Source organism: Nomascus leucogenys, chromosome 10 (genome assembly GCF_006542625.1).
Source record: "Nomascus leucogenys isolate Asia chromosome 10, Asia_NLE_v1, whole genome shotgun sequence".
NCBI classification, from domain to species: Eukaryota; Metazoa; Chordata; class Mammalia; order Primates; family Hylobatidae; genus Nomascus; species Nomascus leucogenys.
In genome coordinates this window covers 46340958-46368796 of record NC_044390.1, presented here as the reverse complement: position 1 = coordinate 46368796, position 27839 = coordinate 46340958, and the positions used below count along the sequence as shown (strand labels likewise).

Below are 27839 nucleotides of genomic sequence, written 5' to 3'. Positions count from 1 at the left end.
TGGAAAACAAGGCTATTTTATTATACAAAGAAGTTCAGTGTTTAGAGAGAATCTAGGGGGAAATCAACCCTTCAAGTACAAAATCATTTTATAAACGAAGTTTTAATATCCCAAACATATTATATATAAATAAGGTTAAGTGTGTGTTGAGGCACCCATCCATTCAAATCATGTTTGTATACAGCAAGATAGCCAACCTCAGGGGTGGTTTCAGACAGCTGGTGACAGTGTTTTCTAAGTATCGGGGCTTTAACTTTTGAGAAGTTGTTTGTCTTTCTGAGCATCTGTTTCTTTGTCTGACTGGTACTGCCACTTTGTGGTCCAGTGGATGATGAGGGTTCTAAAATGATCCCTAGCCATTTTAACCCCCCCAACTCCTTCAGCCCACATCCCCTCCTCTGAATACTTGGGGAAAGCATGCACCTTCATGTCACCTTGATCGAGGCCAACCTTGCTGTAGACTCAGAGGATAAGAACAAGCAAATGGGCATGTAGACAACATTGCTGACCTTGATAAGACAAAATTAGGAAGGTCTGTTGCCTGATGTCTCCTTGCTCCTGGTAACATACCTTTAAAAAACTTGAATCCACCTCTTTTTTCTTTAGCAAGTCACTTTCAGCTTGTATGCACGGGCAGAGGAGAAAGCTGGCAGAGCTTTTGATGCCTATTTCAATGCATTTGCTCTTGGCTACAGTCTAGGAGGGTTGCAAATATGGCCTGTGTCTGTCTAGAATATTATTTGTTGTATCCGTGCAGGCACCCACTTCTGAAGAAATAATCCCATATTATTCAGTGGAGTCAAGAAAAGAAACAAGGGTCACAGTAGCTGTTTCTCAGCTGTTTCTCCATCGAGTGGGAGCCCAGAGCACACACCCAGGTTGAGGGTGCATTAGGCAAGAGAGGGCCTCCCCGCCTGCAGCCAAAGGTCCCCTCCAGGGACATCTCAGCCTCTAGGAGCTGGCAGGGGTCTGTCCTTTTGCAGATGAGCAGGGAGGAACAGATGGCAGAGTTGAGGCTGACCTCTGTCCACATGTCTGCCTTCAGTCTACCCAGCACATTAGAGAAAGTGTCAGACAGGAGGGAAGGAATACCCCTGGTTAGAGGAAAAGAAAATTAAAAAAATAAATAAATCTCAAACCAATGCATGAAAGGTTTAACAAAGGATCACAGATGCAATTGTTGTAATACCTCTCTCTCTCTCTCTCTTTTTTTTGTTGTTGTTTTTGTTTTTGAGATGGAGTTTCGCTCTTGTTGCCCAGGCTGGAGTGCAGCAGTATGATCTCAGCTCTCTTCAACTTCTGCCTCCCAGGTTCAAGCGATTCTCCTGCCTCAGCCTCCCAAGTAGCTGGGATTACAGGCACGCACCACCATGCCTGGCTAATTTTCATATTTTTAGTAGATATGGCATTTTACCATGTTGGCCAGGCTGGTCTCAAACTCCTGACCTCAGATGATCCACCAGCCTCGGCCTCCCAAAGTGCTGGGATTACAGGTGTGAGCCACCATGCCCAGCCAATACCTCTGTCTTTCTACTACCTGCTTCCTGGAGTGGCTGGGGAAGGGCTGGTCTGTCTGCAACATAAACCAGTGACTGCTTTCTCCACCTGACGGTATGGGGTGCCAGGAGAAGCGATGGGACCCCCTCCTGCAGTTTGCAGAGGGGCAGATGTCAGTGCTTTTATACTCGGGGTAGAGAAGGAATCCAAGAGCAGCTGCACCTTCCCCTCTGAATGACACTCTCAGGTTCTTGCTGGGGCTGGGCCGAGTTCAGCACACACATCCTCACCAGCACCCATCCTGGCACAGGCTGGGGCTCATGCACAGCGCCCTGAGGGTGTCCCGCCAGCACTCGCTTCCCCAGCCTTCGCTGCGCTTGGCTTTCAGCCTCTCTGGACACTTCCTGGGACCACCCACAATCGCCCTTCATCTTCTCTTAGCATGATTTTCCAGTAGGATTAGTCTAACCATAAATGCCATAGGCCTTCTGGCCCTCCAAAAAAAAATCCCTTTTCTTTGTGAAGTAATAATTAGACTCTTAAATCTGCAAAGAAAACTGTTTATCTTACAAATTTATTCTTTTTATTGGGCCACACATATCCAAGATAGAAAGATAAAAGGAAAACAGATACAGGCCATCACTTAGAGTGATGTATAGTGAGGCAGGGCTCATCCTCAAGTTCTGCAAAATGTTCCACAGTGCAGGGCAGCCATATTGCTATTTTTATCTGTAATGTGGCCTGGGCAAGTCCTTCCCAAAAGCTCCAGGAGAAATATGCCCTCTCTCATTTCTCCTGCAGTGTCTTCTTTTTTGTGATTTTTTTTTTTTTGAAGATTCAGGGGGTACATGTGCAGGTGTGTGGCATGAGTATATTGCGTGATGCTGAGGTTTGAGCTTCTGATGATCTTGCTGTCTAAGTAGTGAGCATAGTGGTCGATAGGTAATTTTTCAACCTTGCTCCCCTCCCTACCTCCCCTGCCTTTGGAATCCCCAGTGTCCATATATATTTTCTGAGACAGGGTCTTGCTCTGTCACCCAGGCTGGAATGCAGTGGCATGATCCTGGCTCACTGCAGCCTTGACCTCCCGAGTTCAAGCGATTATTGTGCCTCAGCCTCCCCAGTAGCTGGGACTACAGGCATGCACCACCACACCCAGCTAATTTTTGTATTTTTAGTTTTGCCATGGTTTTGCCATGTTGCCCAGGCTTATCTGGAACTCCTGACCTCAAGTGATCTGCCCACCTCGGCATCCCAAAGTGCTAGGATTACAGGTGTGCACCACCACACCTGGCCTCCAGTGTCTATTATCCCCACCTCTGTGTCCATGGGTACCCAATGCTTAGTTCCCACTTGCAAGTGAGAACATGAGGACATTCTCCTGCAGCTTTATTCCACAGTGACTCCTTGCTACTGCTCTCTGGTGGGCTCCTCTGGAAGAAGCTTTATGGGAAGGTCCAGAGCATGCCATAGGAGGCCCCACAGGAATTACACTTTTTTTTTTTTTTTTTGAGACAGAGTCTCACTCTGTTGCCCAGGCTGGAGTATGGTGGTGCGATCTCATCTCACCACAACCTCCACCTCTCAGGTTCAAGCGATTCTCTTGCTTCAGCCTCCCGAGTAGCTGGGATTACAAGCATGCATCACTACCACCTGGCTAGTTTTTGTATTTTTAGTAGGGATGGGGTTTCACCCTGTTGGCCAGGCTAGTCTTGAACTCCTGACCTCAAGTGATCTACCCACCTCAGCCTCCCAAAGTGTTGGGATTACAGACATCAGCCACCATGCCCGGCCCAATAATTACATGTCTGAAACCTGCCCCTGCCTACCTTCATCCTGAAGCCAACATCCAGGACACCTTAGTCCTGCTTATAATTCAAATCAACAGTGATTGGCCTCCTAACTTAAATTGGGTATCTCGACTATGTTACCAGGAGCACTTGGGCAGGATTTTAATCAGGCTCATCATTGTTTGAAGCTGACCTTCACGATCCCAGCAAAAGGGAAGCTGAGGGAGGCCGGGAGGGCAAATGCAGCATGCTCAGGGTTGGGGTGGGTGGGAGTGGGAGAAGGGTAGAAGGAGATGGCCTTCCCACTGTCTAAAGCTAGGGTATGTGGTTGGCTGGCAATGACATCTGGCCATCACTCCCTCTGGCAGCAGCTACTGGTAGACTCAACCTGCAGGACATAGAGCCACTGTGACCATATGTAGAGCATTTGTCTGATGGTGACTTTGTAACCTTCTCTTGTGCCCGTTTGCCCTGATCAATAAGCCATCTTTGGGGGCCTTTCCACATTCATTTGGACAACCACAATCTAGGGCTTGGTGGAGTGACTTTGAGTTCTAGATGTGGATGAGCCTAACTTCCTACTTGTGCAAAATTATAATGAGAAAAAGCTAGGTAATTATACCCTTTGAATAGCTCTCCAATGATGGTTAGAAGAGTTGGGGAGAATAGGATTAAAGTGAGATTTCAAATATAAATAACTTTGCCAGGGTGATGATACGGTCGTACACAGTCCAAATGCAGAGAGAATGCTCCAAGCCAAGAGTTTCACAGTTGCTCAGAGCAAATGCTCAAATAAGAGCATTCTTATTATTATTAGAGTGAATGCTCAAATAAGAATTAAATGTCTCGGACCCGGTGTAGTGGTTCATGCCTATAATCCTAGCTCTTTGGGAGGCTGAGGTGGAAAGTTTGCTTGAGGCCAGGAGTTCAAGACCAGCCTGGGCAACAAAGCAAGACTCTGTCTGTACAAAAAATAGAAACTTAGCGAGGCATGGTGGCCTGCACCCATGCTACTTGGCCTGCACCCAGCTACTTGGGAAACTGAGGCAGGAGGATCACTTGTGCCCAGGAGTTTGAGCCTGCAACGAGCTATGATTGTGCCACTGCACTCCGGCTTGGGTGACAAAATGAGACGCTGTCTCAAAAAAAAAAAAAAATTAAGTGTGTTGGCCTTCATCTTTCTCATGGTCTACAAGTCTGCCCCTTTTGGCTATTAGCAGAGAATACCAGGAATAAACATTGAGGAGTAAAAACAGTTTGCATTTTCCATTGCTTGGAAGGCACAGATTTATTTATTGTGATCTCTGCAGAACTCACAGATCTCATTATCCCAGAAGGTTCCCTTGTTCTCCTAGTGGGATTTACCGTGAGGCCTAGAGGGTGGGCTGGAAGCTACGGTGAGGAGGACCCCGCTATCCTCAGGAGCTTAGATTCTGTGCCAGGCCTTCAGACTCCTGCTCTGTGGGGAGGTCCGTGATTCTGGAAGAAAAGTGAGAGCCCAGAGAAGGTTCTCTTGCTTCTCCTCCTCGAGTCCCCAGTTGTCACCTCTTTGGCAGTGTGATGTCAGGCCTCGGGGGCTGCAGTAACATATCCTGCAACCACTAGACATTTTTCCAGTTTTATTTACTATTGTGTCCCACAATTTCTTTGCAGAAGGCAGCCATATGTAAATTTTATTCCGTTTTCTAATGGTTTGGGTTACATAACAAATAACAACAGGAAGGAAAATTTGTATTGATACTTGACAGAGGAAGTTCTCAAGTCACTGCAAAAAGATGTGTCTGCAGTGCTGTAAGTTTATGGGAGTTTTGCAGCTGAGTCTCTGCATATGACTTTGAATATGTCACTATATGTTTATCATGGGCTAATTGTGGAATCACATTTCCATACTTTTTCTTCTCCTTTTCATGAGATTACACCAGCCAGCGATGGATACAAGACTCTACAAGGAAGAAATGATCAGTTTTGGATAATTTTCTTTCCTGTCCCAAAATAGCCATATGTCTGCATGTCTTAGGGACTCAGCTGACACACATTTTTTTAATTTGTTGCTTGCTATAATGCAAATATGATTTCAGTCCTATAGTGAACTCTACAGTGAGTCCATATTACAAATTAATCAGATTCAACAAACACCAACATTTTTAAACTTTTGAAAAAAATATTTAATAGGAACTAAGCAAAAGAAGAAATCAAACCAGCTGCTGACACAGCTGTTTCTTTTCTTGTTTAATTCAGTTCAATATAAAGGTACCATATGCTGCTTAAAATGATGATAGGAAAGATGAAATAATTTAAGAGAATAACAAGAAAATACATGAATTGTCAGCATTCTGTCAGATTTAAAGAATGAAATAGACAGGTGTAGTATTGACATGTTTAACTTTGTGTGGTGTTAGCAGTTTGGGTGCGAACAACTCCTGACATGTGCTGAAGTGATGTGAGAACATTTCTCCTTCGCTGCAGACATTGGCGAGGAGGCTGGGAGATCTGCCGGCGTCCAGCAACCGGCGCTACTTCGCGACAGAAGCCTGGGCTCGGCCATGAAGGACTGTCCGTACTGTGGGAAAACTTTCCGGACATCCCATCACCTTAAGGTGCACCTGAGGATACACACAGGTGAGAAGTCAGTGCATCCAGGGGCACAGCCCCGAGGAGGAGGCCCCCGTCCTGTCTGCTTTCTGGCCCAGGTCTACAGCTGTGTGGGTCACTAACTCTGGAAGGTTCTCCCTGGGCCTGTCTAGCTACCACTGTGTGGGTCAGAAGCGGCCCTCATTTCCTGATTCATCACTTAACTAACATTCACCTCGCAAATGACACAGGGACTGGTAAAGGTAGACTTGGATGGTCCTGGCCTGGGATAACTGGGTCACGTCTGAGCCTCTAGGGCATTTTGCTAATGGTTTCCTTCTGCTGTATTGAAGGAGTCCCTCCCCACGCCCCTGTATGAACCAGGAGTCTCCCAGGTGTCAGTGATGGGGTCTCAGCTCAAACCTTCCTAAGTGCAGAAGGGAATGAAGCCACCTCTCCAAGCATCCAGGTAGAATAGGCTTTAGCCCAGCCTGTGTTACATGCCCAGACCTGGGACAGGGCAGCTGGAGTCCATCCCCGTCACTCCATGTGGTGTGGAGGAAAAGTGACTCTTCCCTGTGTCTCCTCAAAGGAGAAATTGAGATGCTCTTAGGCAAAGGGGGGCAAGTGGCTGCTGCACCCCTCTGGCCGTTTGTCATGTTTCAGCGTCATACTGGCCGAGGGCTGGCTGGCAACAGGGAGTTCTCTGTGTCCCTCAGTCATCGTCCTTTTTAGCTTTTCTGCTTGTTGCTTGCACATTGCCAATATAAAAAAAAAATCTATCGGAGATATGGACACTTCCATTTTCTTTGATTTTCCTCCTGACACTTTATCTATTGGAGTATGAGCTGCTTCAGAGGCTAGACAAATATGCCATCTATTTTCAAAAATAATTGTGGTTTATTTCCCAAGGAATCAATAAGGCTCCGGGTTGCACAGGAATATTGAGTGCATGTGGGCTGCGTGGGCATCACGTGGGGGGAGACAAGAAACCCCTCACTTGGTGCCTCACCTGGTCCCCACAAATCTCCCTGACACCAAGGGAAGCCTGAGGACAGATGGGCACAGGTGGCCATGGGCTGAGTCACCAGCCCTGTTCATCCTACATGCCTCTCTTGGAGTCATCTCAGGCCAAAGAGGTGTCTTTTAAAATGGTCCTCCAGGTCCCACCACTCTCCCAAAAGACCTCATGTGAACTGCGCATGCCTTGCCCTGGCCCCGTCCTGCTCCCTTCTTCATCCTCGGCACCTTTCTGAAACACCGCCTGCATTCTCCCTGTTCCTCCAATGCAGAATGCCTGTTCCAGCTGCGGGACCTGTGTTCCTGCCTCTCCCTCCACCTGGAATCTTCCTCCAGGTGGTCCCTGGGGACTTAGCTTCACTGGCATCTATTCGGAGAGGCTGCCCCTTACTATCCCACCTAAAACAGCCCTCGCATCCCCTGCAATATCTTCTTTATAAACTTGACAGTTTCAGAAATGACCCTGTTGGGGTCCATCGCTTATTTGTCTCCCACCAAACAGAGTCTAAGATTTGCACCGGTGGCAATATTGTCCATCTTTTGAATTGCTATCATTTCTATAACCCCAGGGTCTGCAAGGGCACCTTACACCCAGTAGGGGCAGATGAATTTATCAGAAAGGTTGAATGACAGAAGAAATGCGCGAATAAGTGAGTGACTCCTCCTGTCTTCCCTGCATTATTCAAGGTGGCACGGAGGAGTCAAGGGCTGTAGGGAAAGTGGCCCCTTCCCCAGGGAACACAGGAACCCATCAGAAACCACAATCTGACAGTCAGGCTGCAAGTGCTGGTTTCTTGGGCACAGACAAAGTGGAAGATCCTCTTCCCCGGGAGTTCAGGGAGGGGGCCTTGCATTGTGATCTCAGGGTCTTTGCCCTTTGAACTTCTCTGCCAGATACTTGCATGGCTTGCTGCTTCCCCTTCAGGGTCTGGCTCTGATGCCCCCTTCTCTATGAGGCCCACCCACGTGGCAGTGCACCCCCCACCCCACCAGGACTTTCTAGACCCCTTTCCTTCCCTGTGTCACTTCTCTCCATAGTGCTCACAGCCTCTGACACACCATGCATTTGTATTTCGTTGTTGTTTCTCTCCATGCACTAGAATGTGACCTCCTTGAGAGCAAAGGCTATGTCTGTTTGTCCAGCTGTGTCCCCAGCCTAGAACAGAGCCTGGCTCATGTAGGCACTCAGAAAGTATTTGCTGACCCAGGCATTCCTGCGTCAATTCATGAAAGTGACCAGGCTCAAAAGCAGTCAGCCCAGACATCTGTTTTTCTCAGATGATGCCAATGTCCATTTTCCTCCCCAGATTGGAGCCAGGGTTGTGGTGGTGGTTGGGCAGGGTGGGGACTCACAGACTGCCAGGATATGGGAGGTGATCCACGGGGCACCCACCCTTGAGCTGCCTGCAAGAGTGTGGAAACCAGGCCAGGCATGTCTAGACTTGTGTATTTCATGTCGATACAGAACCCTGGACCACGTTTCCCAGCCAGGTGGTGGCTCTCCATGGGTAAGGTCAGCCTTGCAGGGTGTAAGAGTCAGTGAGGAAAGGCTCAACGAGGGGCTTCGCTAACCCTGTCACCCCAAGCCCAGCCAACTTCCCCAGGGGTAAGAGTAGACACTCCACAGAATATTTCCAGGCAACTTAGGACCAAAGCTGACAGAAATTCTGGATAACCTGGGAGAGAGCAAATGGTTATTGCTCTTCGCAGTTTTCAAGCTTGAGAAAGACTAATGTTTCTGAACTTCTGCTTCACAAACCTCAGAATAGTCTTTGGAGACATTGAGAAAGACAAGATAGGGCCATGGACAGAGGCATTCTGGAAACTTCCTAGAATCAGAGAGAAAATGAAAGAAGCCATGGAAACATCACACCACCTCCACCACCCCTCGGAAGCAGCATTTGCCGTGTGTAAAAGGCAGAATGGTAACCAGATAAAGATCAATTTCCTTTTTATCTAAGAACAAAGAAGCTGGAAAATGCTTACACTTGTGCATTTGAATAGAACAGAAAGTGTTACATGTTATAAATCACCCAAATAAACATCTATTATGACAATGTAAAAGTGTAGATTACACAAGTAATTAAAAATCAAAATCAACGTATCTGTTAATAAGTGATTTCATGTGGGACTCAAGTTGGTGAGAGGCCCTGACTGCCTTCTCTTTTGGCCCTAGTGTCTCTCCTTGTTCCAAATACCATACAGTTTTTGTATTTCTAAATGACATGGCCAGAGGACAGCAGTCTTATTATGAAACAAAAATACATGTGCTCCAAAATGCCATCTTTTTGAAGTTTTTAACAATGGACCCGTATGAGCACATTTGAAAACCCAAGGTGTAATAAATATATTTTTGATTGGGGTATCAGATGGCACCTTCTCTGTATTTTTTCTGTCCGACTGCATCTTTATTGGAAGTCTCGATCATGTAACATCAATGGATAAAACCTCTCTCCTTTTTCTCCCCACTGCATTAAGTCAATTACTGTTTCTCTTCTCCTAACTCCTATTTATTGGAGAGGTGCTGACTAGATGCTCCAGTCAGGTTGTTCTGAACATCTGGGAGCCTGGGAGAGCCTATGGGTCACTAGGATGTTTCTGGTGTATCCTAAGCTTCAGCCAGGTCCACAGGGGACCAAGCGGAGGCTCCTGCAGGACCTCGGGTGTCCCCAAGGCCATCAGATCCTGGACGCTGCCGTGCTCTGGCTCCAGGCAGGGCAGACATTGATGGCTGCTTGACCCAGAGGGGGCTGAACTTCTCTCCTCATGGAAACATTACCCTGGGCAGACTAGGGTCCAATAACTGGATATGGACAATTTTTCTTCTACAGCACAGTGTCTGTGATTCAAATTCAGAGCCAGTTATTGCAGGCTCAGAAAGGAGATTGCATCAGTCAGAGTTCTCCGGAGAAACAGCACCAATAGGAAATGTATATATGGCCAGGCACAGTGGCTCATACCTGTAATCCCAGCACTTTGGGAGGCCGAGGCAGGAGAATTGTTTGAGCCCAGGAGTTCAAGACCAGCCTGGGCCACATAGTGAGACCCCATCTCTATAAAAGGAAAGAAAAGAAAAAAAAAGAAAAGCAAAGAAGGAGATATGCCACCCCACCCCACACACACACACGCACACAGGAGAGATTTATAAGAAATTGGCTCAAGTGATTATGGAGGCTGAGAAGTCCTAAGATCCAAGATCTGTAATTGGTGAGCTGGAGACCCAGGAGAGCTGATGGTGTAAATTCCAGTTCGAGTCTGAGCCAGAATGCAGGAGACCAATGTCCCAGCTGAAAGACAGCCAGGCAGAGCGAGTGCACTCCCTCTCACTCAGCCTTTTGTTCTATTCACACCTTCAACAGATTGGACAAGGTGCACCCACATTGGAGAGGGCCACCTTCTTTACTCAGCCCACCCATTCAAACATTCATCTCATCCAGAAACACCCCCATGGACACCCCCAGAAGAATCCTTAACCAAATATCTGGGCACCCTGTGGCCCAGTCAAATTGACACACAAAAATTAACCATCACAGAGATACATCAGCAAACATCTAGGTGTAACATGCAATGGGGAGGGCGCATGTCCCCAGAGTCTCCTGAGAGGTTGGCAAATCATTTCAGGATTGGTCTCCATGCACACATGCCATTCTTTCCCTCCATGTCCCCTCCCTGTGCCCTACCTTGGGAAGCCAGGTGCCTGGGGGCACTGTGGAAGGTCTGATGTATCTGTTTTGTGTGTAGAGGAAGCAGGCAGTTGCTGACAGGTCCCTGAAAGGCTGGGGGAGGCATGGCCCCCCGGTTGGGTGAGCACCTCATGCGTGGCTGCAGGACTCCTGGCTGGGTTCCCTAGGGTGGCTCTCCCATGTGTGGGTTTTTCAGGATGGGGTTGTTGTCTCAAGGAATGACCATTGTAGAGAAATGTAATAAGCAACTTCACTTGTGAAAACTTGGAGGCATGAAAGTTCAGGGACTAATTAAAAATAAATCTCATTAGTTTCTTCCCCCTCTCGAGTTCTGCGAGTGGTTTATTAATCTGGTTTTGATGTGCCGCATGTTCCAGCCCCGAGTCGGAACCTCTTTGTGGGAATGGATCCGCACAGGGAAGTCAGTGGTGGTTTCCCAGGGGTCTCAGCTGTGATCACAAGGGGCTCGGTACTGGGCTGAAGGGCACGCCCGGCACCCCCCAACTCCTGGCTGCTGTCTTCACGGCACAGCCCCTGGATGCTGGCTGGGCACTCACCTGTGTTCTTGTCCCTTTCCTGTAGGACCAAGGAGGATTGTGGAAGGGAGGGCGTTCTCCCTTGCAGCCCCCAAACAGCTGCACACCCAGTCGGGTGTAGGGAGGGAGACCTGGGCCTTATCTTGCCTTGTGACTACAAAGCATGACAGCAACTGGCTGAACGTAGAACTCGGACTGCGGGGATGGAGTAATGGCACAATAACAGTAATGGTAGTTCCCACGTTCTATCCACGCCATATGCAGGCTCTGCGCTAGACACTGCGCATTAACTCGCTCCTTCATCCCTACAGCACCTCAGTCACCAAGGCTCCATCCCCTGCCCCGCTGCAGGGGAGGGCGCTGAGCCTCGGAGACAGAGACCTGAAGTTATCCCGCCCTGGAGTTGTCCAGGCTTGGATTAAAGGTTATAATCAGATCTGCCTAATTCAGAATATCATTCTCTTCACCGCTGCACTGTATTGCTACTTTTTACTTTTCTGAGTGAATTTCTGGCTTGTTTTAGGGAATTAATGCAACATTTCTTTGACAGTGTGTGTCCACACCATACCCAACAGGAAGGAAAGAAGTGACTTGTACTCACAAGTGGTGTTGGCGCAGCCTCCAGGGAATTTAAAAGGGAAGTACTGTGCACCCCGGCTCCTCCTTGACCCCTCCCTCAGACTGGCCCCAGGCCAGGCTTCCTTGGCCCCACGTGCTTGGGTTTCCCCACTAGCACAGCGTGGTTAGGGGTGAGGCATGGCCACTGTGGCATGTGGAGGCACTCTGACCTCCTGGGATGGAAACGGGGTGGGGGTGAGTGGGAGTGGAATCACTCCCAGCATCACAGAGCTGATAAGCTTCTCATGCTGTGGTGGAAACCACCTTTCATCTTCAAAGTGCTTCCCGAGCAGCGGCTGGTACATAAACATGGGTAGAAATGAAACTTCCAGCCGGCCTCATCCAGGTGCCTTATGGCTGGTGTCTACGTCTCTTACCTTTGATGCTTCTATGTAAGGTATCCAGGCTGTTTTCACACACTGAGTAAATATAAAAGCACCTTGCATACATTTTCAAAAAGGAATCGGTTAAAATGGGTGTTCTTCTCATTTCCTTTTCCAAAAAGACAGCATGCGTTTTTGCCGTTAGTGGGGGAGCAACCACCTGAGTAATGATGAAAAAATTAAAAAAAACAAAAAGATCTCCAAAAGGAGATGTCTTTTTTTCTTTTTGTTTTGAATTAAAATTCCATCATTTTTCTATTTCCGAGATGAACTAAAAGCCCGGTTTATTCCTCCTCGGTTTCCTATCCTTGCTTTTCCTGCCTTAATGACATCCTAAACTTTTGTTGAAAATAATTGATTGAATTTAAATTTCCTTAAAAGTTGAAGAGGTAATGTTACAGTATAAATTTCCTACCAAACACTAAGTAGGGAAATATCCATTAGTGAAATTAACTACAGTTTCTAGGTAGCTAACAATGTGCTGTATACAGTAGGGCATGGCTAATGAACACTGCAGTGGGTGATATTTCATTATACAAATTAATGCTCACATTTTAATGGGAAAGTCACATAATGAATCTGGGCTTCAGTGACAGCAATTAGAGACACAGATTGTCCCCTTCTGGACAAGGCACTGTTTAGCAATAAGCAGCTGTGTGAAAAGTCTTCAGGTTTACAACATATATATGCTTTGGGGGAATTAGTGTACAATTTATATTAATGTACTGAAGCTTTGCTGCAAAGACACCACCATATTTATCTCTCCTGGTGTTAACTAAGTAAAGAGATGGAGAAGGACTAAATAAATATCAAATTGAGGATGCAAATACAGGAAAATATTCAGTTGCTCAACTTAAAAGTGAAACACTTTTGGAGATTTAGAAAAAAAAAAAACAAAAAAATTAGAAGCATAAATCACATCTTAAACCTTAAAATGGTTTCCAAAGAGAATATGAATCCACCTGTTATTTTTGGAGAGGTGCTGGTGGGAACTTGCTCTAAATAGCTCTAGAATAACTCCCTGGAACAGTGAGGGTTCCTTTGACATATCAAGAGCAAAGTAGAGGCTCAGAATTATAAAAGATATGACCATGTAAAAATAGGTACAGTGAACTAATTAAACCACCTGGTCGTATATTTCTAGAAATTGATGATACAGTGACTTGGGAGAGGTTATCAATGATATTCTAAAGCTAAATATATATCTTACGCCATATGTCAGTGGGAAGCTGGCTTACTGTACGACAGCTCCAATAATTTCAGTAATCCATTGGAATGATGAACTGCAGCCTTTTAATTTCATTATGCCTTTTCTAGCAAAACTCTTCTTTCTAGAAATGCATTGTTTGGGCCCACATCTTACTCCTTTAAAATATAGTGAGAGGTTTCCCCATAGAAGGCTACCAGTGTTCGTAGCTGCTTCCTTTATTGGGCAAAGAGCCCCATTCTGCACATTTCACAATGACTGCCTGCTCCAGACCCCATCTGTAAAATAGAGCACTGTGACCCTTCAGTGTTTGAAAAGTTTTGAGATAGGTACCAATATTTAAAAATTAAGATACTGCACACAGAAACCTCATAGATATGACACTTTTCTTTTTTTTAGAGAAAGGGTCTTACTCTATCCCCCAGGTTGGTGTGCAGTCGTGCAATCATAGCTCACTGCAGGCTCCAACTCCTGGACTCAAGCGATCCTCCTGCCTCAGCCTCTCAAGTAGCTTAGACCACAGGTGTGTGCCACCACACCTGCTTAATTTTTAAATTTTTTGTAGAGACGAGGTCTCCCTGTGTTGCCCAGGCTGGTCTTGAACTCCTGGGCCCAAGCGATCTTCCTGCCTGGCCTCCCAAAGTGCTAGGATTACAGGCCTGAGCCACCACACCTGGCCGAGACTTTTCTTGGAAAATCAAAGGTTCTAGTGCCCACAGTTGGTTAGAGTTGAGTGACACTGTGCTCCAGGAGAGAACGGCTGTTTTGCATACTCATCTGATCTGCGTGGTTCTGCCTGCGTGCGAGTGTGTGGCACATATAACAGATAAACATAAAGCAATGAACCGCAAACATCATGGAGGTCACCAGAGGACTCGTGGCCCCCTGGAAACCTTGGGGGGCAGCCTGAGTGGTCCCCTCAGTAGATGGGACTCATTTATGGCCTAAGTGGCCAATCCTTCAACTAGACAGAGCTGCTGGCGGGGTCTGGGGCTGCCTGTACCATGGGGCCGCCCAGGCAATGCAGGCCTGAGTCTCAGGCACAGTCCAGCCTTGGTTGGGCAGGGCTAGGCAGGCCCAATGCCTGGCTCTTTTGGCATGGATCTGGCCATGCCCGGAGGCCTGGGATTTGCTAGAGTTAGCCCAGAGCACTTGGGCAGAAGAGCACATCCAGATGCAGAGGCCTTGGCTGGGAAGCGGTTCTCAGCTCAGGTAGACTCAGCATCTGCCTGTGCCAGCCCAATGAAAGAGCAGACGTAGACCGCACCCCAGAGTCTGTGAAATGTGCTGTTAGGCCTCTCTTCGTGGTTGCCACCCCACCCCGTCTAGGTCAACGTTGTGAGAAGTTTGCCTCCTGAGCACTCTGAAATGGGCCCTCTGGGGAAAGAATGCCTGGGAAACAGCTGAGATGTTTCCAGTGGAGCACAAGGCCCTGGGGCTGCTGGGGTTCTAAGGAGGTTCCCAGCTTAGCCCCTGGGTGTGCCTGGCTAGAAACATGCCCTGGCCAGGGCTCACTTTCATCTCCAAAGCATTTCCCTCTGCCCCTTGTTGGATAGGAAGCCCGGAAAGGGGAGTGAGGGCTTCGAGACAGAGGGCAGGGGTGGTTCTTCCAATCATTTAGTGATTACGAAGAAATTAAAATTGAGCTTGTTTCTTTGTGAACATAAGTCCAAAGTGGAAGGGTTTATCCCCTGGAACAGTGTCCCCACCTGGAGCACTTAACTGAGGAATTTGGATGATCGGAAGAATCCACCCAAACCAAGCCCTTTAGCGACCCGGCAGGAGGTGGAACTGTATAGAGAAATGGACAGAAAGAGCAGTGCAGCCCTTTCATCCCAGTGCAGAAGGCAGAGGAAGCGTGGGTGGAGAGCTTTCTAGAAACTTGCATAGCATGTGCAGTCAGAAAACCCTTGAAAGCTCATGAAGCCTCCCCTAGTTCACCAGGCCTGGGCCCGTGGAGACTCCAGTGCTAGGAATTAGCCTTTCTTGTTTCTCAGCTCTGGCTTTTATTCTCTGGAGCAGTGAGGGGCAAGGCCTATTTTGAACTCTAAAGACAGTGGGTGGAGTGAAGGGATGCTATCTTCCTGCACACTCGCATGCTGTGTGTGAGTGTGAGAGTGCGTGTGCGTGAACTCTTCTAGCCTACTATATGATATGTATCCTCCAAAAGCCATGAGAGCAGGGGACCTGCCTCTTTGGTTTTACTCAGTTTGCAGGGTCAAGAAGGGAGGTTGCAGGTGTTTATTCATTCATCTATTGGTTCCTTCCATCAAAAAAGTGTGTGTGAATCAAACTGAAGGTTTCTGAGTCAGTGGGTGACATGTATGTGCACAAGTATCACTGGCTTTATTCAGGAGACTTAGTTTAGCTCCTAAATGAGCTTAGGATTGGCATAAGACCCCACAGAACACGTGCTTCAACATGTCTTATTACAGGTTGAGGAAGAAAAAGTCCCAAGAGCGGGATTCTGTGTCCAGTGGAGTTCAGAGTAGCATGGGTGTCCAGTCCCTAGTCCAGATTCTCAAATACCTCCTGAGGTCTAGACTGTCTTCCCTGCTAAACCGTTCATGGTTCCCACTTTAAAGGCACTTCCAAGGAAGGCCACCCACAATGGTTCCCCACTCAGGATCCACAGAGGGCCACCTGGGAAAGTCCCGAAAGATCCGGAAACCAAGTTTGCATCTTTGGCCAATTAACTCAGAATGTGGGGAGGTGGGACCAGGTATCAGCACCTTGTCAAGCCTCCAAGGCAATTCCAGGTTGGTTTTTCAAGGGGTTGTCTTTACATGTCTGCATCAGAATCATAGGGACGCTTACAAGGCCAGCTTCTGCCCCGACCCCAGACCCAGGGAATCAGAACTGCTGTGCCTTAGGGCCAGAACTGGTGTCTTACCACACTCCCCTGGTGGTTCTAATGCGCAATACAGTTTGAGTACTGCCGCTCCCGTGTACCTTTTTTTTTTTTTTGAGATGGAGTTTCGCTCTGTTGCCCAGGCTGGAGTGCAGTGGCGCCATCTCGGCTCACTGCAAGCTCCGCCTCCTGGGTTCACGCTATTCTCCTGTCTCTGCCTCCCAAGTAGGTGGGACTACAGGTGCCCACAGCCACGCCCAGCTAATTGTTTGTATTTTTAGTAGAGACGGGGTTTCATCATGTTAGCCAGGATGTTCTCGATCTCCTGACCTTGTGGATCCTCTCACCTCGGCCTCCCAAAGTGCTGGGATTACAGGTGTGAGCCACTGCGCTTGGGCCTCCTGTGTGCCTTTCAAACATGTATCCATTGGAAATAGACACACACATCCTCTGTGCATCCCCACAGTCCCCACCCAGAAAGGCAGCCCCCCACATCCCCAGGCTTGAGAGGAAAGTCCACGTTCCCCTTCTTTAGCTCTGCTAATGAATGCCCGTGCTTTCTCTACGGCCCCTTTGCCTGCCAGATGCACGTAATCATTTCCAGGTGCATTTCTAAAACACAGCCTGAGTCCCACCCGGCACCTGCGGGCCTCACCTCTGCAGGCTTTCATCGCCCGGCCCTCCCGCAGGGCTTGCTCTCACCCGTAGGCCAGGATCCTGAGTTTCTAGGTAGGCTTGCCTGCTGCGGGCCCCATCACAACCCCTCTAAGTTTCAGGGACTGCCTCTGTCACACCTGATCACTGGGCTTCCAGGTAAGCTGAATCAGCCATGACGTCCTGCTGCCCAGAAGTGCCCCATCCCAGCCTGGCCTGCGATGGGATGTCTACATAGCAGTAGCTCAATGAGTCTGAGTCTAACCCGGGACTGACTCTAAGAAGGGGGAAATTACTGCCTGAAATTCTCTGTACCTTTACCCCAAAGGGAATGGAGCCTTCCTCCTAGATTCCTGTCATTGGTCTAGTCATTTAAATTCAACACCCCCAACTTCTATTGTTCTTTCCACGATGGAAAAAGATACCAGAAGAGACAACTTACATTTGCTGGCATTGTGGGATAGAGATGGGGAAGAAGGTAAATGACTGCAGACTTAAATATATTCCAAGAATTTGTTGGATGACTGTGACCTTTATGTTTAGAGAAACAGATTCCCTGCTGGGTTCTCTTCCTAGACCTAAGAGCCACCTCTGAAAAAGTGTCCAGGAGAGATCTCAGCTGCTCATAGCACCTGGCACCCTTGTTCTGATAAGGCAGGCAGGCTGTCCATGGTTCTGGCACGCGATCTGGAGATGACATGCCGTCTCCTCCTCAGAACCAGGCTGGTGGCCCTCTTGCTCACAAAGTCCATGCCCCCAAATGCCCTGTGCCTGGAGAACTGGGACTCATGCCTTCCGCTGAGACTAGACACAGTGAAATGTCTTCAGAAGACACCATTCACTGACGATTTGTTGTTACTTTTTAGATCAGTCTATTTTACAATAGAACAGAGGAAGGGGAGGGGGAATAGTTGAGGTTCCTGGAAGAAATAATTGTGGATATTGACAGGGCACCATTGTGAATAAGAGAGCAGGGACTGTCACAGTCCCCAATCCTTCCAGAGAGCCTTTTGATTGCAAAGTCTAGAAAAGACCTGGGATTGCTAACAAATTATTGGAATATATTTAAATCTGCAGTCGTTTACCTTCTTCCCCTTCTCTATCCCACAATGCCAGCAAATGTAAGTTGTCTCTTCTGGTATCTTTTTCCATCGTGGAAAGAACAATAGAAGTTGGGGGTGTTGAATTTAAATAAATATTTAATTTATGAAAATTATCTTATATGTTTTAAAACACTCTTTAAAGCTATTTTTATTCTCTACAAAGCGCTTATTATAGGTAAATTACACATTTTACTACTGGAGCATTAGGTTTGCCATTAGTACAAATTTAAGGCACTACAAAGACCAGTAGATAATGTTAATTTCAAATACAGAAACTAAATATATTTTGTGCCGTTTTATTACTCATTTTCTTTTAAGTTTTATTGACTGCTTTTTATCTTAACTATATGTCTTTACATGCTGCAATCATAATGCACTGTAATGGTATTAATATTTTATAGAATCTGTATTTATAGTTCTTTATTTAGAAACAGTGCAGTAGGTCTGCAGATATCTGAGCCCGTCTGGAATGGTGCCCTCCAAATAATGATAAATTACTTGTGCAGTATGCCATTTGCTAATTATATCCATGATTTACTGCAGAGCAAGACTTAAATCATTCATTTCAGTCTTGCGTAACAGTGCCATAAAATTTTTAGGTTTAAAAATGGTTTCCATGTGTATAATTTAAACAAATTTTAGAGCTATTGTATACACAAAATATTGCAACCACCCATTTGTTACATACTTTCTCTTTTTAAACTTCTACTTTTAATGATCACTGTGGCTGAAATTATTATGCTTAATTTTCATAATCATAGCTTTTAAATCTACAGCCGTTTTCACATGTTAGATAAAGAAAAAGATAGCTAATTGTGTGTAGATAGTATGTCATTCCTGAATAGTCCCAAATGGTACAAAATCATTAAAAAAGCTTAAGAGTACGAATTATTCTTCTATTAAAAAACAGTTGTTCTCTAATTATTAGTTTGAGCTGCTTTGTTTCAAAGAACAAATGTTGATCCTTCCAGCCTCGTTCAGCACACCAAAATGAGATAAACGCCTCTTTTTTTTCTTATATCAAAATCTTGCAGGTGAGAAACCCTACAAGTGTCCGCACTGTGACTACGCCGGCACGCAGTCAGCGTCCTTAAAATACCACTTAGAGCGACACCATCGGGAGCGGCAGAATGGGGCTGGGCCGCTGTCTGGGCAGCCCCCAAATCAAGACCACAAGGACGAGATGTCAAGCAAAGCTTCTCTGTTCATCAGGCCAGACATCCTGAGGGGGGCCTTCAAGGGTCTCCCTGGAATCGACTTCAGAGGAGGCCCTGCATCTCAGCAGTGGACATCAGGGGTTCTCTCCTCCGGAGAGCACTCGGGGCAGGCCACCGGCATGTCTTCGGAGGTCCCCTCAGATGCTCTGAAAGGCACTGACCTTCCTTCCAAAAGCACCCACTTCTCCGAGATCGGAAGAGCTTATCAAAGCATCGTGAGCAATGGTGTGAATTTCCAAGGGTCCTTGCAAGCTTTCATGGACAGTTTTGTCCTCAGTTCCTTGAAGAAGGAGAAGGACGTGAAGGACAAAGCCCTGGCTGACCCCCCTTCCATGAAAGTCCACGGAGTGAATGGTGGCGAGGAGAAACCCAGTGGCAAGTCCTCCCAGAGGAAGTCCGAGAAATCTCAGTATGAACCCCTGGACTTGTCTGTGCGGCCAGATGCTGCCTCCCTCCCGGGCTCCTCGGTAACCATGCAGGACAGCATCGCGTGGCACGGCTGCTTGTTTTGTGCTTTCACAACGTCCTCCATGGAGCTGATGGCCCTTCATCTCCAGGCCAACCACCTGGGCAAAGCGAAACGCAAAGATAACACCATTGGGGTCACGGTCAACTGCAAAGACCAAGCCCGGGAGGCAAGTAAGATGGCCCTGCTGCCCTCGTTACAATCAAACAAAGACCTGGGCCTCCCCAACATGATCAGCTCTCTAGACTGTGCTTCTGAGAAGATGGCCCAAGGTCAGATCAAGGAGACTCTGGGGGAGCAGAAGAGCGGCACATGGACCGGCCACGTGGACCCTGCATTTTGTAACTTCCCATCAGACTTCTACAAGCAGTTTGGTGTTTACCCAGGCATGGTTGGCTCAGGGGCCTCCAGTTCCTGCCCCAACAAGGAGCCTGATGGAAAGGCCCACTCTGAAGAGGATGCCCCCGTCCTGATCCCTGAAACCACGAGTAAGAACACTACTGATGACCTCTCCGACATCGCCTCCTCAGAGGACATGGACTCCTCCAAGGGAGAGAACAACGATGAAGAGGATGTTGAAACCGAACCGGAAATGATGACCAAGCCACTGTCTGCCCTCAGCAAAGACAGCAGCAGCGATGGCGGGGACAGCCTGCAGCCCACAGGCACCCCCCAGCCCGTCCAGGGACTGGTCTCACCTTTATCCCAAGCACCGGAGAAGCAGTGGCACAGCCAGGGTCTTCTCCAAGCCCAGGATCCCTTGGTGGGCCTGCCAAAGCCGGAGCGGGGGCCCCAGAGCCTGGACAAGCCGATGAACATGCTGTCGGTCCTCAGGGCCTACAGCTGTGATGGCTTAGCAGCCTTTAATGGACTTGCAAGTAGCACAGCAAATTCTGGATGTATCAAGAGGCCAGACTTGTGTGGTAAGTTTTAGAATCCTCTTCCTATAGTTAATTTCCCAAAACATCAGTGCTGAATTGTGCATTTAAAAAAAAATGGGGTAGAGTTATCCATGAGCAACTTTTGAATGAAATATTTGAAAAAACCCTCAGTGCTGTATCTGCAATGTAGACAATCATAAAAGTCCACTTTGTTTAGAAGTTTTAGAACTCATACTTTTGTGTTCTAATTTGCATTATAATGTACTAAAATGCCTGTACAGAAGGCATGGAAAAGGAGGTGGTCTCTCACCATGTGAACTACTCCTGTTTGCGATCTAGAACTTGAAGGGGGGAAAATCAACCTACAAAACAAAAATGAAAAGAGACATGGTAACTTGCAAATTCTTCAGTATTTTCAATTTATGCAAAAGATGCCTAAAGACAATTCCTTACTGCTTTGCTAAGCCAAATCTGCTTTCTTAAACTTTTCTTTTATTGACTTAGAGGATACTAAAATCATATCACACTAACAACAGTATAGAAATAAAGCGACCTTCTCTCCAAAGAGGGAGATGATTTCTGGGTGTTTGTGACTCATTTTTAGACAAACTAAATGGCAGTTACTGTGACTTTGGCCTTCTGTGCTTGCCTTCTGTTTGTCTGTCTGTTCACCTGTCTGTCTGTTGCTCTAACAAGACATGTACATTGTGAAGTCCCTGAACAGTAGTGATGTGACCCTGTGCATCTTGGATTCATGCTTGTCTGATCCTGTAGCAAACTGACACTTCTTTATCTCCTTAAAGCATATGGGTACCCCAAAGGAATTCCAGATTTCAGAACATCATTGTAAGTTTAAGGACTAGGTTTGGAGCAAATGAATGTTGGGGTGGGCAGGGGGAATCAAAGTCATTCTCTTGGCACCCTCATATCCGTATTTGGAAGCCTTTCTCTGAAAAGAAGGTCAATGCATTCTTCCCTTTGAAACCAGCTCCAAATATCCTCACCAGAGACAAATGACCATGATACTTTTCCATCTGTAATTTATAAATGGATTTCTGTAATTTTACTTCACCTGTGGAAGGAAGGCAGGAAGGCAGGAAGGGAGGAAGGCAGGATGGAAAGAAGGAAGGAAGGAAGGAAAGAAGGAAGGAAGGAAGGGATGGAGGGAGGGAGGGAGGGAAGGAAAGAAAAGGGAAGGAAGGGGGGAAATAGAAGAGAATATTTTTGAACCTCAACATCCTGTTGTTCATTTAAGCACAGAGCAGAATTCAGGAAGCTAGACTCTGAGTTCATAATTTAGATTGATATATTTCTTTTATTCCTCTTCTTCCCTAATTCACTAGGAACTGAATCAAGCGGTCAGAAATATTTTTTTGAGTTGTCAAAAATCACTAAATGGATTTCTGACAGCTCAAAAAAATATTGACAGTTCCTTATGCTGAATGATTCACAAGGCCCCATTAACCACTACCCCCAGATCTATTTTTAGCCACATATAATTCATTACTTTTGAAGCTGTTAAAAACAATATTTAAAAGAAGGGAAAAAAGGGTTTTATGTCAGTCCAATTTTTTTCCCTTTTTTTTTTAACTGGGGGAGCAATGTTTAAGGCTTTTTTTTTTATTGTTGTTTTAGGTTTGTGATCGGGGTGGTTTTTTATTGTTGTTTAGAGCCTTTTTTTTTTTAAGTCTATTTTCAGTTCTTTCAACTACCTACGTAGGACCATAGTCCCTGCCAGGAATCCATGCATCAGAAAAGATCAAAACCTGGCATGTTCATGAGCTCATTATTATTGAAATGAGCTCATATTACCCCTATTAATGTTCCCATCTTCCTATCAGTAATGAAGGAAGGCTGCCTGGCTCGAGGAAGTTTGCCCAATGGTATCCTTTCACACCAGGCGAGGTTGAATGGGAAGCCAACATCAGGGAGCCTGCCGGGTCTTGAGACCCTTTTATCTCTGGGGGGCAAGCTCTTAGGAACTTCTCACCTTTTCCCAAAACAGCAGCACATGACACGCCCCTGACATTTCTCCACTATGTGCAAACCAGGTTGCCGATTCCACCTTTCAGGCTTTGGGCAGCAGACCCTGGGATGTAAGCTGTGCCCCCCACCCCCCGCCTCTTTCATGGGGCTTGGGGACCCTCATGCCAGCCAAGCTTAAAGGCTTCCTTGTTGCTTCTGCAGCAGAGGGTTCAGGCCTCTTGTTCCGCCTTCCACTCCTGGGAAGATGCTGAAACTGACTCTGGCCACCAGCCACCTCTTTTTAGAGAGTGTGAGTTCTGCACTCCGTTTGGCCCCATTTCTTCTGCCTCCTCTTGCTTTAGTTTGGAAGTAGGCAAGAAAAGACCCTCCCCGGCTCTTGCATTTGCTTGGGGGTGAGGCCACTGCCCTCTTGCCTCTAGGATGGGCCTGACTCTGCCAGTTCTCATCTCACTCCCCCCATATCTGGCCCACCATAATTGCAGTCCTCTTCTTATTTTCTTGCGGGCGACTGTGGTATCCCAGAAAGTCCAGACATATTCATCCTTTCTAAAAGTTACAATCTAGGAGGAACACAAATCCAAATGGGCTGTTTTTTTTTTTCTTAAATAGTGTAATTCACTCTCTTTTTAGCATGGCAAGAAGCACAAGTGACATTTGTAAGCTTCAAACCCCCACTAGCTTCCCTTTGCAAGGGTAGAAGTGATATTGGCACAATGAATAAAATATTTCTATTGTTTAATCCTCCTTCTCTTCTTCACTCAAAGTAGGTACGGGTTTCTAAATTCGCCTACCAGGCTCATCACTATTTCTCCTTAAGAATCTGAGCTTTGTCAGACCAAAGCATCATTCCTAGATTTCTCATCTCAGATGGATAAAGTTCAGGTCTGGTTTTGTCTGGTTAGTAAACCTAAATCCCCACTGTCATGATTATAGAAACGGGCTTATAGGAGGAGCTAATGTTCCTGTGTTTCTTAAGGAAGAGCTCTGTTCTCAAGGGGTGTAAAAGTGCTTGAAGAAGCATCGGAAATACCTAGTTCAAATCATATAAACTCCCCACAGATCTCAGCAGCTCCTCCAACCCTTGCTGTTGATTTGGAGAAGGTGGCGTCTCATCCTAGTCTGTGGGTGATATTCATACTGCAGGCTGTACTTTCAGGATCTTCCGTCATTTCTGCATGCCTTCTTCCTAACTTTTAAAACTCTGGTCCTAAATTCCTTGGTGCCATAGAGCCAGGGTCCTGGCCAGTGTGCCCTGCCCATCCTAACAGCCAGTGGATTCCTAACTCTGGTGCAGAAGGAGAGCCACCGAGGGGAGAAGCCGACCCAGCCAGTTGGGTGGGGAGAAGCCTGTTGCGTATGACAGTGTCGAGAGCTTCAGTGGGAATTTTCTAAAGCTCTTTCCACAGAGGACAGCACACTGCCTGTCAGAGACATATTACAACAATCCCAAGGAAGAGGTTAAGCCATCTTGGATTAAGCCAGAGGACAGGCATCTTTACTTCCACAGTGGGTCAGATCCCACTAGGGGTCTGATTTCATTATAGGAAATCCCACCCCAATCAAATCCTTAGTTTCTTGAGGTGACTTCCAGTCTCCAGGCATGGGTCACATTTCTTTATTCTGTCAAAGAGCATAATGTACAAGGGTACTCCAGTGCCATCGGAGAATTTGGATGTGCCCTTGGTTTTGTTGGAATGTTTGACCTTGGTTTTGTAGTGGGACAGACTCCACATGAGTATTTAAAGGTGGAGAGAGGAAGACCAGAGCAGTGTTTGCATCCATGGACAAAGCAAGGCAGACAAGCGCAGTCTAGTCTGAGAAATGCTAATGCACTGTTGGGTCGGCACTTGGCTTGGAAGGGGCAGGCATCCCTGTGCACACAGCACCAAGGCTGGTCTGCACAGCACCCATGGGGCTCGCTGCATGGAACGGTTAAAGAGTGTGTTTCATCCTGGAGTTTGTGGATTTGGACAGCAACCAGGTCACCCTTACTCCTTGCCTTTCAAACCTAAGAGAGACGGCCAGGGTGTGGAGTTGTCATGTGCCAGGTCTCCCAATCAGGCTTTGCACTGTGTCCTTTGGTGGACCCAGGGGTAGGCAGGACAGAGAAGAATGAATGACGGATGAACGGGAAAGCAGGGAAAAGAGCACACTCCCCTTTGCCCCAAGGAGCTCTGCTCTGTAGTGACTGCCACTCAGGGAAGCCTGGCTGAACTGGGAGCATCTGTAAGCAGGCTGAGGGCAGGCACTGCGCTCACACCTGTAATCCCAGCACTCTGGGAGGCTGAGGCAGGGGCGTCGCTTAAGCCCAGGAGTTCAAGGCCGCTGTGAGCTAGGATCATGACATTGCACTTGAGCCTGTGTGACACAGTGAGACCCCTTCTGTAAAATAAACATGAAATAAATATCAGCATGTTGATTGTGGGCACGAGGCCCTATGTGCAGTGGCTACCAGACCTAGTGACCCAGTGGGCCTGGGAGGAAGCAAGGGAGAATGCAAGCCCATTAACAGCAGTCGTCCTAACATCCCCAGCTTATCATCTTCAGGTTATGGGGCAACTGGCTTCCCCAACCCAAATTATACCTGAGACTATGGAATAAGGGTCTTCTGCTTCCACATTAGTGAAATAATTGAGACCCCCCCCTCCCAAGAATTCGGGCCCATTGAAACCTCTTCAAATTACATATTTTTATATGTGTGATGAGATGAACCAGGACAACCAAAGCTGAACTCTCTTAAAATGTGACTTCTCTTCTCCCCGAGCCTTGTAGATTTCTCAGCATAGGCAGTCGGAGAATACCTACGTTTTTTTTTTTTTTGGAGACGGCGTTTTGCTCTGTTGCCCAGGCTGGAGTGCAGTGGCACAATCTCGGCTCACTGCAACTTCCGCCTCCCGGGTTCAAGCGATTCTCCTGCCTCAGTCTCCTGAGTAGCTAGGATTACAGGTGCATGCCACCACACCTGGCTAATTTTGTATTTTTAGTAGAGACAGGGTTTCACCATGTTGGTCAGGCTGGTCTCGAACTTCTGACCTCAGGTGATCCACCCGCCTCAGCCTCCCAAAGTGCTGGGATTATAGGCATGAGCCACTGCGCCCGGCCAATACCTACCCTTTTACTAGCTGCTCAGTCTAAAGCAACAGGTAGCAAATATTTTCTTAAAAGACCAGAGAATAAAAGTGTTGGCTCACAGGCCACGGGGTGTCTGTGGTGACCACCCAACTCTGCTTTGGAAGTAGCACCACAGCTACCATAGACAATAGGAAAATGATGGCTGTGGTTGCGTTCTATTAGAACTTTAGGTACTGACACAGGCGATGCACTGGAATTGGCCCACAGGGTCTTAGTTGGTCAACCCAACAACTCCCTCTGGTAAAGAGGGATGTGTTCCCCGTGGTCATCCCTAGAGAATGAATGGTGCAAACACCGGTCCTCTGTTATTCTACTGGACAGTGAGATGGTGACAGGAGACCCCTCATCATCAGTGGCAGGGCCCCATCCATTGTCTGGTAATGTCAAAGCCAGAGATGTGAGAGAGACTTCACAGTGGTAGAGGACTTGTCGACCCAGATGGGCTGGTGCCTTGTTTCTGGGAAGCCACACCTCTGTCTATGCATTAAAGACTTCCAGGAGAACACCCTGGCACAGTGCAACGCAGAGCTGCCCCCTCATAGCCAGCACACACAGAAGAGGAAGGGGGCAGTGGCTGTGTGTTGTCTCTGAAGCAAGCTTGCTCTGTGAAAGCCTGTTTCCTCACTGATGGAAGGAAGCGTAGGGATGAAATAGATGATAGAGAAAAGAGCTTGGATCAGTGCTTCTCAGTTGAGTTTGCATGACATTGCAGAGCTCAGCATCCACGTGAAACTGTTGCAAGGAAATGATGTCAGTGTGCAAACATCTTCGGGTCGCAATTGTCCCTTAAGCACGGCAGGTATCAACCTTACCTCCATCAGTGTTAGAGAGGCACGTTTCATTTCCTCGCTTCTGCCGTGGTGCATGGTTGATAGCTCTTTCTTGGTATGTAGGGAAGTTTGCTTTGAAGATGATTCTGGCAATGTTATGATGACCTCCCATCCCAATGGTTACACCATTTCTGTGTCCACTCCATTCTCTTCCTGATACCAGGCAAGTGCTTGGGGGTAGGAAATGAGTCCTGCCCTGCCTCAGTCTTTGACCAAGAAACTGCAAAGTTCTGCAGTCAGTTAGAGACTTGGAAGGAGGCCATGGCTGGGGTATGAAATACACAGTGAGGGCCGCATATGTGCAGACACCCTGAGTGCAGGCTGTGATACACAGTCTATGGCCATTGGTACATTTTTCATCTTGTGCAAGAGTCTGCAGTGTGGCCCAGAAGCCAGCAGGTTCTAATGAAGAAGGGAGGCGAAGGTAGGAAAATGGCATAGGAAGACAACCACAAACTTCCAATCTGCCGAGTGTGTGGGGAGTGCAGGCTGTACCCAGCCAGCACAAGAAGGCAATTGGCTTGAGGGTGTGGGAGACCTGGGGCATCTCCACTGCAAGATCTTTTTGTCTCTGCTGCTGCCTTACTTTATTCAAAGACAAATGTGCTCTCATGCCTCTTCCTTCTCTTTTTTTGTGAGCTGATTCTCAAATGGATTGGCCTCAGAGACTATGGACAAAGCACACCTTTGTATTCACCTCCTTTGCCCAATTGGATAATTTACAGATTAGCTGTTGACCTCTACGGTCTGGCCTGCTCTCATTCATACTGTGTGTCTGGGGCCTGACATTAGACCCCAGAAGCGAGGACAGTTTGGCCTGCCTTGAAGTCCAAGGGCAGAACCTTGTGAGTTAATGCAAATCACCGCCCAGTTCTGCCCCTGCTGGCTGCCTCACAACCTGCTGCAGAGCTTTTCTATTTGACTCTGGAGGGACAAACACAGGCGATGTCCCCTGGGATCTCCTGCAGAAATCAGCACGTGGAGCGGGATCTCCCCAGCCCTCATCCCGAGCCCTGCTGTGTGCACTGTGTCTGACGGAGAGGCAGCCTCTCTGGATGGCAGCTCTCTCCAAACTCCAAAGGCATTCTTCTCCCGTTCTCCTTCCCTCTTTTTAAATTAAATGGGAATGCCACTGACGTGATGTCGTTTGCACTGCAGGATGACAGAACTGTTGTGTGAATACCATTGTATTTGCCAAATGGTCCACTCGTCATTTCAGAACAAACAAATGGATGGTGTCTGTAAGTCGGCAAACACTGGTGACATTTAGCCTTGTTTATGTTCCTTTCCTTTTGCTGCATATTTTTGGCTCCAAAAGCTACTGGCTGAATCAACAGGGCCTCTGAATCAGGAGAGAAGTCTGGTAGCATTAATTTTAGTTGCTATGTCCATATTCTCTTCAGATTGCATGAAT

At 47.3% G+C, this 27839-nt stretch overlaps 1 protein-coding gene across 13 annotated transcripts in view; it reads left to right on the top strand.

The window, feature by feature from the left end:
* ZNF536 (zinc finger protein 536) overlaps positions 1–27839 on the top strand; it is a 487537-nt gene that overhangs the window by 306195 nt on the left and 153503 nt on the right. For 9 of the 13 annotated variants that reach the window (XM_030820267.1, XM_030820269.1, XM_030820271.1 and 6 more), the window contains 3 exons: positions 5754–5906; positions 11648–11734; positions 18948–20519. In XM_030820267.1, coding sequence (XP_030676127.1) covers positions 5754–5906; positions 11648–11734; positions 18948–20519 — 1812 coding nt within the window. The remainder of the gene's footprint in view (positions 1–5753; positions 5907–11647; positions 11735–18947; positions 20520–27839) is intronic. The other 4 variants (XM_030820273.1, XM_030820276.1, XM_030820278.1 and 1 more) reach the window with 1 other exon arrangement.